Below are 13098 nucleotides of genomic sequence, written 5' to 3'. Positions count from 1 at the left end.
TGTTGAAAATCTTAACTTATTACATAACAATTTCTCGCTACCGATTTGTCCACTGTCAAGATTTTTATATTATTTGGTGTTTAATTTCTTAACTTACCAGTAATCAAGTCTAATAAAGATATTTATTAATAATTACACATATTATAAGGATTTCATGTATAAAATTAGTAATTTATTTTTTCAAATATACAATGAAATATTAAAAAAAAACAAATTTTAATAATATATAAATTAAAATATAAAATATAGTTTAAAATATAAAAATTTTAAAAACAAATATTTTAGAAAAAAATATTCAAACAAATAAAGCAATTTTAACCGAAGTTCAGATAACTAAAAATGATAAAATAAGAAGTTAAGATATGTTTTTACCGCAATTAAAAAAATACACTTATTTCCTCGTTGTGTACTCATTGTTATAATTATAATTATACAGATAATAATATAAATACATATATTAAATGGTAAAACCACGCAAAAGGGACCTTAGTCTTCAGTACTCAAGTGAAAATATGAATAGTGATTATGAAATAGGGAAGATTTTTTATCTAGTTGGATATTTTTACATTCATAGGTTTTAAAAACAACACAAAAATACAAAATAGGCATGATAATTCGTGTTACAATAAGATGTAAACATAGCTAATACATCCTGTTTTTAATGCAATTCCAAATATAATCCTGGCGCCGAGATATCGTATTATTAAATCGTACTCTTTTACGTGGTCTATAGTACAATTGTTTTACGATCTCTCAAAAAATGTTAAATTTTATTTTTCATCGTGTTAAATTTGTAGGGTCACATAAATTCATGAAATTAGGCTTGTCAGAATCTATCATTAAAGTAAAAAGGACCCATACTAATTATACAACTGGAATTATATCTCTAGCTATATATATGATCTTATAGTAATTAAGAAAATGTTTTTATTGGAAGTTGTATAACATAAATCAAAGATAATTATGCAATCATACCGATTTTAAACACATCAGAAAAATATGTTTCGATTTCTATAAATAATATTAAATTTGATTTCTTACAACAAGATTTCGTGCTCATAAATAATATGTAAATACTATCAATTGTAATAATGTTAATGCTAATAATAATAATAATAGATTAACTCTTTTAAATCAAAACCTTAAATTAAATCATTTAAACGGCAAAGAAAAGTCGTCTATTAATAATCTATACAATCAATTTAATGATATATTAATTTTATCCGATGATAAATTATCTTATACTAATCAAATTGTACATAAAATAATTACTCCTAATGCTCATCCAATTAATATAAAACAATTAATACCCTATGTGTCATAACGAGGAAGTTGATAAACAATTAAAAAATCTTTTAAAGCAAGGTAGCATTGAAAAGTCAAATAGTCCATGGAACTCGTCTAGAATTCTAAATTTTATAAAGGAATATATATATATTATGTTTTGTCTGTTAATAAATATTTTTTTGATTTGTTTTATACTCTTTTTTTATTTTCATAAAAATTATAAATTAATTGTTCAAAAAAAGAGTTATATAAAAGATTAAATAATCTGAATTATTTTTACCATGTCAGAAATATTTATTAACGATATTTTTTAAAAAGGCACTAGTATAGAATTTACTCAATACCTACAAAAAAGAATGAACCAATAAGTTAATACTTATTTGAGTCATTATGATATCTTAACTATATGCTATGTTAAGTGGAAAAAATGATACATAATAAATGTATTCGTAAAAAATTATAAAGTTATGTTTATGAATAAAATGAAATTACACCTTTCAGAAAAGCTAGATACAAAAATAGTGCTTATTATTTAAAAAAAAAATGTATAAACATGCAAAATCATGTTTGAGTATCGTATTACTGGCTTGTTAAATTAATTAGATTAGAAACATAATTTTAAGTAAAAATTAAATTAAAAGCAAAGTATCAGATATCTTATTTTAACAAATTTTAAAATTTTATATTTTTCATAATTTCTGAATGTTTAGAATTTATAATACATGATTTCAAAATAGGTTATTTTATGTATTTATGTTATTATTTATATATTAATATATTTTATTATTGTGGACTATTAGATGTGATTATTATATATCTTGACATAGTAATACAAATACAAAATAAGTATAATATAAAAGCTTTGTGATATTGGGGCACAGCTCACATGATGATTTTTATCATAAAGATTTTTCAACTCATCCTAATTACAAAGTAATTTATCTGCCACTGCTTTCTGTTTAAAATAATTTATAAAAATATTTAGAGACCAACAGTTTAGTCTTGTACTGTAATACCACATTTTATATCAAAGTCCTGTTAAGGATTCTTAGTATAGTATTAAAATAAAAAATTAAATAAAATTTCAATGAAAAATAATTACAAAGAGTTAAAATCATAAATAACCTTACATTATGTCATAAAATGCAATTAACGTGCATAACAATAACAGTTTAATTATGTGCATCATACATTCATTTAATAATTATTAAAGATTTAAAATACCACGTATATTTCAACCAATAGAAGCACTCAAAATTTACGCCATCTATCAGCATAATCGCCTGCGTCCAGCGCATCGTTTCCCTGCGTCCATTCATGATAAAAATTGGACTGCCAAAATTGTGTACGGCGTGGTCTATCTATGTGTATTTAATCTATGAAATAAGATAGAGGGAAACAGATGAGCGCAAATAGTAGATATTTATCCCGCGATTTCAGCAGTGGTGCCAACTCAAAATCGACATTTTTTGAGTTATGCTGTTTTAGTGATGGTAAACTGCTATTTTTTTTTTAACATTTCCTAATGCTATTGCTATTTTAAAATAGCAGCTATTGCTATTTCGTAAAAACAGCTCGTAGCATAATGCTTATCATTAATTTTTAGTTATTAGCAGCTAATGTTTATAGCAATTATCAATAACACTGTAGAAATCATTATTTTTGTTAGGGCCAGGGGCTCAAGGCATTGATGGTGGGCAGTATAAAAATATTAACTGGATCAAAAGTTATTTAAGTTGTCAGTGAGTGGTGGGCCACTCTGTATATCTTATTTTTATTGGTATACATTTCATTTTGTGTGATTGATTGATTGAAGTCTTAAATAATACATTATGACATTAATGATGTATTGTTTATATTACAAATAATTAATTTTAATATTAATGATGTACTATGTATATCATTACAATCAACTAATATCAATCTATTTTTAGCTTCGATACAAAGCTGAAAAGGTATTAAACTTACCAAGATGTGTTTTTTTTTGTATCTGTTGCCATTTTTTCTCAGCTCTCACTGGACCGATTTCTTTCAATGATACGTCAAAAGATCACAAATCGTATCTAGTTGAAGACATTACCCTTAAAAGTTGAAAAAATTTCCCTCGTTTCCTGTAAATGAGAGAAATCTAAAAAAAAAATTACAATTTTAAAAATCAGTAATTTTTAACAATTTTTACTTAAAACTACTATAACTTTTTTAAAAATGAAAAAATCAAAATAATTTTTTCTATATTGAAACCTTAGATATTTCCCTTTTATTTGATATCATTTTTTTTTGAAAATCTAACACTTAACCTGCTTACAGGGGAGATTTAAAATAGCAACTTTTTTAACTTAATTTTTGAAAATGTTCCAGAAATACTTCGAGCTTTAAATAGATATCAAATTAAAGATAATGTTATGTATTATAAATTAAAAAAAAAAATTGTCCTAACAACTTACCTTCTTCGTGCAAACGTTTGTCGTAGTTAAAAGAATGCTATTTTTGTGTTAAAATTTTCAACTTTAAATTGCTATAACTTTTCGAAAAATGTATGTATCAACACAAATTTTTTTTTTAATACATTTTATATACTTATTTCATTTGACATACTTTTTATTTTAATTGGACAATTTCCCTTATACAGGGGACGTTCAAAACTTGAAACATACGTATAAAAAGTAAAACTTTTTCCACTTAATTTTTGAAAATGTTCGGAAATACTCCGAACTCTAAATATATGTCAAATTAAAGCTTGCAATAAATACAAGTTAAAAAAAAACATTTTCTCCGCCGACGGACTAACCACCCGTCCCGCAGTATCAGTGGTTAATAACTCTTAATGGTGTTAAAAAACGTTTTATTAATCTTCCAAATTTACTTATCTTCAATAATTATAAATGTATGCAATTAATATTTGTTTTTTGAGAGAACCTGTACAAATGTAACAATGTACTTTTTTAAATATTTCACTCTGCATAGTAAGTCAATTATCAGAAAATTTTTCTTTTATTAATTATAATGAAAATTAAAAAAAACTTTAATTTCATGTAGGTTTTGATATGTTAGAAGTTCTCAAACATCATTTAAATGAAAAAAAAAATAATAGTGTTTTTTTTAAACTTTAACAGCCATTTCACATAAAAAAATTATCAATACAGTTTTTTTAATATTATAGTTCACTTAAAATCTTTAAATTGGTATAAGTTGAACGTTGCCAAACTATATGGAATAATTTTAATAACTAAAAAAATTTGGTATGTGTATATTGCTGCGCTCAAATCCACTTTGTTCTTAGATTCAAAAAAAAAAATTATAAAAAAGGTGATTATCTCTAGTATAATTGATATAAATAAAATTAAAACTTTATTAAAAATATTATTAATTTAAAAACTAAAAAATATTAAACATTTTAATTTTATTTAACTAATTAGCCACAAGTGATAAATTTCTTTTATGTAATTGATATAATTTATGAAAATTTTAAAAAGTAAAAAAAAATAATAATAATTTTCTCATTGAAACAATTTTTTTTCCTAGATATTATTATTTTATTCTTTTTATTGTTTTTCCTATTGTATATTAACTAACGTTTTTTTTTCAATTTTCAGAGACTACAACAACAATATCATTAACTTAGGATTTTTTTTACTCATAGATCAACAAAATCGATCAAGTGAGTGCTTAAAATTTTTTTAAAAGAAGACAAAACAAAAATACATCATAGTAAAAGCAATTATTATAATAGTTGCTTATTATAGTAAAATATAATAAATAAAAACATAAACTCTAGGTAATTAAAAAAATTTATAGTAATATAACTTTGAACTTTTTAAATTTATTTTATCACTTAGGTGAAATATAAGACTAAGTTCTTTTTTTTATAAGCCTTAATTTCTCGGAGGATATAGTCTCTCTTGCTCGTCCCTCTTAATCCGGATCTGAATGAAAATACCTAGTTTTGATATTCAAAATTTATATGAAAATATGTTAAATATTAATTTCTTACTACAACTTAAATTATCAAATTAAAAGAATTTTAAATTACTACGCATTTTTGGATAGGAAAAAAAAAGTTGTGTTGTTATTTTATTGTTTGTTTTAGTTTCTATTTTTTTTTTTAATAAAAAACTAAAGATTGATGTACATGTTATATGTTTTATCTCATATATTTTCTCTTTATGAGATTGTCTGCAATTCGTAGGATATATGAATTGCAGGTATATACGTGTTTTAATCCACTGATTGTTGCACATTATTATTTTGGTCACTTATTTTGCCATGAAGTCAATGCTTAAGTTCTAAGGAAATTAGTCAACATTTGACCAATAAAACAATAAATTATTGAAAATAATTAACAATGAATTAAATATTTTTCATTCTAGAATCGTTAGAAGTAAATGGACATTATAGAAAAAACAACATAAGGTAGCATCACCAGTGAATGAGCACTGCCTGCGAACGAACACTACTGAATATTTAAATAAAAAATTGTCTAATTTAATTGCAACATGTTTTTGTTAGTAATTTTTATAATAAAGAAAATTGTAATATTACTGAATTATTATGAAGATCTCAGTGATACAAATTTCAATCTTATACCCAATACTTTTTGTTACTTACTCTTTTTGAATTTTACTCACATTAATAATAAATTTTTACTATATTTTTGGTATACTGATTATGAAGTAGAACTTACTTTGCGAAGTGTAACAGATCACCGTTTTTGATAGGAAATAGTGATCTATCTGTAGGATTACAGGTATATGGTGGGAAAAGTGTACAGGTTGTACATGCATATATTTATAATGCATACTCTGACTATGCTACATATTCATGCATATTATATTTAAAATGTAACACTAGTTGTTGACCAATGCTCACTGATATTGACATCTTGTTTGTAAAATAAATAAATAAAAATCAAATTTTAGAATTCAGAAAATTTTATACTTTAGCAAACATAATTGTAATTTTATTGATTTTTTTTTTTAATTATTTTAATAACAAAATCATTCAAAATTGAAACTAAAATGAACTAATAAACAGATATTTTTGCTGCAAACTTCGACAGTAAAATTTTATTTTTTAATACATTTTAATCTACAAATTATATTAACTCAATGAATTAACAAAAAAAAAATATATATATATATAATGTATCAACGACTATATTAAATAGGTGAGTTACTAAAGTTTCTGTCAGCATAATGTTTGGGCAATGTGCGGTCAGAGACTCTTGGAAAATCAGGATCACCTGGTGCAGACTCAATACGAGAAGAGTGCACTCGCCAACCTGACTTTCTTTCCCAAGTCTAAAAAAGAATACAGTTTGTTACAAGGAGTATTTTAAAATAAATAATATTAGTAAGAAAATATTATTTTATTAAATGCTTAAAATTTACCATTTTTTTCATCTATATAAAAGTAAAATCTAGATTTTAAATATGAATATAAAAATATATTATACTATGTATAATCTAATTATACCTTTGCCATAAGGACAAAAAGTACTATTTTTGATTTTTTATGATAAATTGTTTTCATTACCAAAATATTTTAATATCTACAAATTTATACAAGCTTATATATTATTTAATAATTATAAGTTAATTTTGATATGTACTCATATAAACTTCAATAAGTCATATGAATATAATACTATCAAAAGAAGAGTCGGACAAAGTAAAAACGAATAAAAATTTCCAAACTTTTAAGAATTAGCAAAATACGAAACAATATAGTTTTTAGATAATAAAAAAATCTCAGAAGGGGTAAAATTTTTATCAGTTAAACAAAAAAGTTAATATTAAGATGTTCTACAAAATAACTACTATAATAACAATAATATATAATATAACTTACGTTAGTATTGTACATGAAATAATATGTAATACTATAAGCAACAGCTATTCCCATTAATAGTTTTCCAGTCATGAACCGTACGTTGAAAGCTGTTCGTTCTCCCTAAACATAAAAAAGAAGTTTTAAAGTACAACTAATAAGTTATAAGAAATAACCAGGTTTTTTAAAAGTCTTTCTTAAGTAAAATTTTGTTATTTGTAAATTTTATTTTTAAATTTTTACTGTACTTAGTGATATAAATAATGTTTCAATAACAAGTTAATTAATTTTTTGTAGTGTGATTGGAGTTTGAAATTATCAGGTATAAATATTCTGTTTTTAGTTTCCTGAAAATATACATTTCAATTTGACTTCTTTTACCAATCATAAAAATCATCAAAATTTTGCAAAAATATATGATATATATTCACTTATATATTATAATCTTAAACAGATAGTTGCTTTTATAAGTATTTGAATCATTTACTTTTGCAATAGATCAAAGAAACATTTCTTCCAATTAAAATTTTTTTTAAAAATTTTGTTTATGTCTTTGTAGAATTGAGTGTTAAACAGACATAATATTTTAGTAAAAGCAGAGTAAACATAAAATGAATAATTATTTAGAACATAGTTACATAAAGGATACACTTACTAATTTAGGTTCCAATGTAGCTTGAAATGCATTCATTGGTGCTCTGAAAAGTCGTCTAATAGGATTATATAATTCCTCATACATTTCCGGTACTACCCTAGGTTCATCTGGACTTAAGTGTTGAGAATGAAGAAATTTTCTGCGAAAAGCTCTTTCTTCATCAGTCATGTTAGTTAAACGTTGCCTTACTTGCCGATGACGACCTTCTAAATCAATGGGTAATGTACCTCCAGTTTCTGATGCTGGTCCACTAGGGACCGGCGTATTGCTACTGTAAAATTTTTTTAAAACACTCAACATTGTAAATTTATGAATTAACCTAAATATTGAAAATTGGAACTAAACAGATTAAATAAATGTAATATTCTTTTGAAAACGTACCATTTATTAACTGATAAAAGAAACAAATTATTTATCATATAAAGGTTATCATTATAATTTTAATCACATATGTTAAATCAATGTGACCAGTCTAATTATTATTATATTTTATCAAATTATTGACAACTTATAAGTTAAAGAAAAAATTCAGAATATTTTTACTTAATGAAAATATATCAAAAATAGTTTATAATTTTAAAATATACTTGTGGTATATTATAGTATAATGAAGTGTAGTAAAAAAAATGTGTTTACTTTTTTTAAGAAATAAATATCTGTTAGAGATCACTGATTACAGTAGCGTCAGTATTCTGCGCGGCCTATGATATTAAATATTGCGGCAGTTTATCAACTCTTATTAGTACGGGCCTAATACAAAATAGTTATATAAAATTTAATTTAATGGCGAATAATATATTTTACTTTTAATATTAATTGATTGTTTTAAAAAGTTGTGATTAATAAATTGTTAATATTACTGTAAAGTATTATAGTGCAAGTGTTTTAATGGTACGTAATTTCATTTAAAAACGTTATAATAACAAAGTTTTTTTATATTATACTAACGCCATGGGCGAAGATAAAGGTATTTATATTTTTAAATTTGTTTTATTAAATATTTTTTTCTAAAATAATTATTAAAATTTACACAAAATTGTATTTTTATTTAAGTTACAGTTAATATTAAAGATGGTAAGTTAATTAAAAGTATTAACTTTTGTTATTAAAAATTAATTTTTAGAAAGGGAACGTGATCGGGACAGAGGAGAACGTGATAGAGATAGAAGTGATAGACGTCGACGTTCAAGATCTAAAGATCGTGATCGCCATAGAAGACATCGCTCTAGAAGTCGTGATGGACGTAAACGTAGTCGATCTAAGTCACCCAAAGCAAAATCTAAACGTAGGAAACCTTCCTTATATTGGGATGTTCCACCTCCTGGTTTTGAGCACATAGCTCCTCTTCAATACAAAGCAATGCAAGGTCAGTTATATTATAAATTTAATAAGTAATCCGTTTTTTACATATTCTAATTTTTTTTTTTTACATTTTAGTTCTTATTTTGACCGATAAATTCTTTGATTAAATGGATTAACTACTTTTGTGTTGTAACTGTATCAGTTGAATTTTGGTATTTAATTAATTAATTATTTTGAATTTATTGTTAGTTTTGTACTAATACTCTCTGGTATCTTTAAAAATCATCTTAGCTTAAAATAAATATTTATTCAATCTTTAATACAATTGTTTATTTTTGAAAATTTTCTAAGTTATTTGAGTTTCAAGCAAATTAAATTATTATTTAGTTACTGCAAGTACATTTAAGTAAAAATGAATATTGTAATTAATGACTGAGGCATAGAGCAATAATAAGATTGTTCAATAATATGTTCAATTAAATTGTAAATTTTTAATGTATCAAATAACATTAAGATAACTTTTAGTACATTATTATTTTGGAACTTATCTGATTAAAAAATAAACAATTATATTAAAAAATTTTTATTAATTTACATTTGTTCCTAGCTGCTGGACAAATACCAGCAAATACAATGCCAGACACTCCTCAAACAGCGGTACCTGTTGTTGGGTCAACAATTACAAGACAAGCAAGGCGTTTATATGTTGGAAATATACCATTTGGAGTAACTGAAGTAAATTATTTTTATTTCAAATACAAATCCATCTTGAACATAATTTATTTTTTATTAATAATTGTAGGATGAAATGATGGAGTTTTTCAATCAACAAATGCATCTCTCTGGTTTAGCTCAAGCTGCTGGTAATCCTGTACTGGCATGCCAAATCAATTTAGATAAAAACTTTGCATTCTTGGAGGTATTATTGTACTAAAGTTACTCATAAAAATTGTAAACTTGATCATTTTTGTGATTCAATATATTTATTAGTTTAGGTCTATTGATGAAACTACTCAGGCAATGGCCTTTGATGGTATAAACTTTAAAGGCCAGAGTTTAAAAATCCGACGTCCACATGATTATCAACCAATGCCTGGCATAACAGAAAGTAATCCTGTTAGCTCTGGAATGACTTTAGATATGAGTATGAATCAAAGTTATATATATTTATAAAAATGTTCTTATTTTAAAGCATATTTTTTAAGGACAATTCATAGATATATTATTGGAAAATTTGAGTTGAATTGTTGCTAAATAACTAAAATTCTTTTTTGTATATTTGGAATTAAATTTTAGGAGTATTGAGAGAGTGTGTGTTTTAGTTTTAGAGATAAGAGAATTTTATGATAAAACACAATATAATAATAATATTATTATGGAACTGTGGGAAGTTTTAAATTTATATTTCTAGTAGCTTTAAATAATTTTATAAATTATTATCAATTAAATAAGTTAATAAAAATGTTATACTCAAGCGTAATAAATAATATAAATAGAACAACTTAAATATTATCAAGATTAATATTTCATCAAAAATATATAAATATAATTATTTATTTAGAAATAGATTATAGTACTTCAATACTTGATATTATAAAGGTTAATCATACAAATTGTTATTTCATTATTTACACATGTTACTTAAAAAATTTACAATATAACGAAAATAGTTTTATCAATTTAACATACATTTGAGTATTTTCTTTAAATTATAATGTGTTATTAATCTGTATTTTTTAATAATTTTAGTGAAGTATGACTCCAGTTCATTTGGTATTGGAACAGTTCCAGGTATGCACATTTTATTTAAAAAAATCACCTAAAATATTTTTTAATGGATTGAATGGATTGAATTTTTGTATTTTAATTTGTAGATTCACCCCATAAAATATTTATTGGTGGCCTTCCTGCATATCTTAATGACGATCAGGTAAAACATTTTAGTTTAAAATACTTGTTAGTAAAATTAATAATTAGTGTTTGTGATTAAACTAATTAATAATAATTTAAAAAAAATTGTCTTCTAAATTATTTTCTTTTATCCACTTTATGAATTTATTGTTCATTCAAAACATTTTAGCAATAATTTTTTTTTTATTAAATTGATAAATTAAGTTAGTTTGTTTACTAACTTAATTATACAGATCTTACAGGGACAAATTGAAAAATGAATTTTAAAAAATGCATTTTTTAAAATTACCTATTGCTTTTTTATTAAATTTTATTGTATATTTAGCAAGGAATAAAACATTTTGTTAGCAATTGAGTCAATTAATTAGTAATATCAGATATTTTATGCTTGAAATTTTTTTAAATAGGTTAAAGAATTATTGACATCATTTGGTCAGCTAAAAGCTTTCAATCTGGTAAAAGATGCTGCTACAGGTCTTAGTAAAGGTTATGCCTTTTGTGAATACGCTGATGTTATAATGACTGATCAGGTAACTTTTATTGCATACTAACTAAAAAGCTTATTATAAAATCATAAAATGTACTTAATATCCAGAAAAATGGCATTTTTTGAGGAATTAATATCTGACATTGAAATTTACAGAAATATTTCCTCTTGTTCATAAATATCATATAATAGTAAAAAATGATAACATTTTATTGTTAATTTGTATTTAATGATACAGCACTACTTGGTATTATAAACCAATAAGATAAAAATAACAAAGCAACTATAAATATATTATGTCTTCTTTAAGACATTTTTATGAAATAAATAAATTATTAAATTTTCAATTTATTTCATATATTTCAGTATCGAATTTTCAAAATTGTTCTGAGTACAGGTTCTAAAGAATTAAATTCACTTAGAATATGTATCAGTCTTACCTTATCAAATTATGAGTGTCTGGGAGGAATCCAGGTGGTCTGGATCCCCATAAATCTACTACTGATTCACTTAATAGTTTTATTGTGTGATTTAACAACTAGTACTTTTTTAAACTATAATTGTATTTTATTAAATAATAGGCAATTGCTGGTCTAAACGGAATGCAATTAGGCGAAAAAAAATTAATAGTACAGAGAGCTAGTATAGGAGCCAAAAATCCTGGTCTTATACAAGCCCCTGTTACAATTCAAGTTCCAGGATTAACAGTGGTTGGAACTGCTGGCCCACCTACTGAAGTAAAAAAAAAAATTCAATTAATTATATTTACATTAAATTTTATTAATTAAATTTTTTCAGGTTTTATGTTTGTTGAATATGGTAACACCTGATGAATTGAAAGATGAAGAAGAATATGAAGATATTTTAGAGGATATTAGAGAAGAATGTAATAAATATGGTGTAGTACGATCATTAGAAATTCCAAGGCCCATAGAAGGAATTGATGTTCCTGGATGCGGAAAAGTAAATCAAATTGTTTTATTTGTTTAAAATGTAATAACTTGAACACTTTGTTTAAATTCATAGGTATTTATTGAGTTTAATGCTACAACTGAATGCCAAAAAGCACAGCAAGCTTTAGCTGGGCGAAAATTTAATAATAGAGTGGTAGTTACATCATTTATGGATCCTGATAAATACCATCGAAGAGAATTTTAGTTGCTTACAGAATAATTATAATTTGTGGTGTGGTCTTAAATGTTTAATTTCCTTTATTTGTGAAGTGACTTAAAATATATATAAGTTATAAGTTCTTTTCCAACATTTTTTATCAACTAAATTCATTTATTTTAATTCTACAATTTTTTCCCAGAAAAAATTTAATTAATGTCTTTTTAAATAAATACCGATGTAATAATTTTATGACAATTATAAATTGTAAGCTGAATTTTCAATTTTTCAATATTTTGTTACAAATACACTTAATTTGACTGAAAAATATAGTAACAACAATTTTAAACACGTAATTTTGAGGGCATATGATTGTTACTTCCTCCCATATTATTGTGGGTTAAAATGGAACCTTTTAAAGTAAACTACAATAGAAAATAGATAAGCATATATTATAATGAGACATAAATATTCTACCCCTAACTTTTTTTTTTTAATAATGATTTTTCAAAAATTGTAT

General features: G+C 23.8%; 3 protein-coding genes and 1 long non-coding RNA gene across 4 annotated transcripts in view; 2 read left to right on the top strand and 2 right to left on the bottom strand.

Annotated features, from left to right (window-relative positions):
* The window catches only part of LOC126895415 (protein pigeon), a 19333-nt gene extending 15962 nt beyond the window's left edge, over nucleotides 1-3371 (bottom strand). The window contains exon 1 of the mRNA XM_050667252.1: nucleotides 3256-3371. The gene's annotated coding sequence lies outside the window, so the exon portion shown is untranslated. The remainder of the gene's footprint in view (nucleotides 1-3255) is intronic.
* Nucleotides 3372-4055: 684 nt separating this feature from the next.
* LOC126895425 (uncharacterized) lies at nucleotides 4056-6325 on the top strand. The gene is made up of 3 exons (XR_007701650.1): nucleotides 4056-4250; nucleotides 4881-4945; nucleotides 5655-6325. It is a non-coding gene; the product is annotated as an uncharacterized LOC126895425 (long non-coding RNA).
* A 10-nt stretch (nucleotides 6326-6335) lies between these two features.
* Nucleotides 6336-8173, bottom strand: LOC126895422 (uncharacterized). Its single transcript, XM_050667259.1, has 3 exons — nucleotides 7769-8173; nucleotides 7135-7236; nucleotides 6336-6584 (listed from the first exon to the last, which is right to left on the bottom strand). The coding sequence occupies exons 1-3, from the start codon at nucleotides 8066-8068 to the stop codon at nucleotides 6444-6446; spliced, it is 543 nt and encodes a 180-aa protein (XP_050523216.1). The 5' UTR covers nucleotides 8069-8173; the 3' UTR covers nucleotides 6336-6443.
* Nucleotides 8174-8316: 143 nt separating this feature from the next.
* Nucleotides 8317-12862, top strand: LOC126895417 (splicing factor U2AF 50 kDa subunit-like). The gene is made up of 11 exons (XM_050667253.1): nucleotides 8317-8735; nucleotides 8892-9134; nucleotides 9678-9805; nucleotides 9873-9989; nucleotides 10061-10214; nucleotides 10820-10861; nucleotides 10945-11000; nucleotides 11389-11511; nucleotides 12050-12205; nucleotides 12267-12431; nucleotides 12495-12862. The coding sequence occupies exons 1-11, from the start codon at nucleotides 8720-8722 to the stop codon at nucleotides 12624-12626; spliced, it is 1332 nt and encodes a 443-aa protein (XP_050523210.1). The 5' UTR covers nucleotides 8317-8719; the 3' UTR covers nucleotides 12627-12862.
* The last annotated feature ends 236 nt before the right edge of the window (nucleotides 12863-13098 follow it).

This window comes from Daktulosphaira vitifoliae, unplaced genomic scaffold (genome assembly GCF_025091365.1).
Source record: "Daktulosphaira vitifoliae isolate Bord-2020 unplaced genomic scaffold, ASM2509136v1 Scaffold_1, whole genome shotgun sequence".
NCBI classification, from domain to species: Eukaryota; Metazoa; Arthropoda; class Insecta; order Hemiptera; family Phylloxeridae; genus Daktulosphaira; species Daktulosphaira vitifoliae.
Note: the sequence above shows the minus strand (reverse complement) of the source record. Positions and strands in the feature narration are given on the sequence as shown.

Excerpts from the sequence above, each read along its gene's own strand:
- LOC126895422 (XM_050667259.1), bottom strand. The coding sequence starts at position 8,068 with ATGTTGAGTGTTTTAAAAAAATTTTACAGTAGCAATACGCCGGTCCCT. Across the intron at positions 7,237-7,768 it reads CTACATTGGAACCTAAATTA|GGAGAACGAACAGCTTTCAA; the intron begins GTAAGTGTATCC and ends TTTTATGTTTAG. Across the intron at positions 6,585-7,134 it reads ATTTCATGTACAATACTAAC|ACTTGGGAAAGAAAGTCAGG; the intron begins GTAAGTTATATT and ends ATTCTTTTTTAG.
- LOC126895417 (XM_050667253.1), top strand. Across the intron at positions 10,215-10,819 it reads TGGAATGACTTTAGATATGA|TGAAGTATGACTCCAGTTCA; the intron begins GTATGAATCAAA and ends TAATAATTTTAG. Across the intron at positions 12,432-12,494 it reads ATGTTCCTGGATGCGGAAAA|GTATTTATTGAGTTTAATGC; the intron begins GTAAATCAAATT and ends TTAAATTCATAG.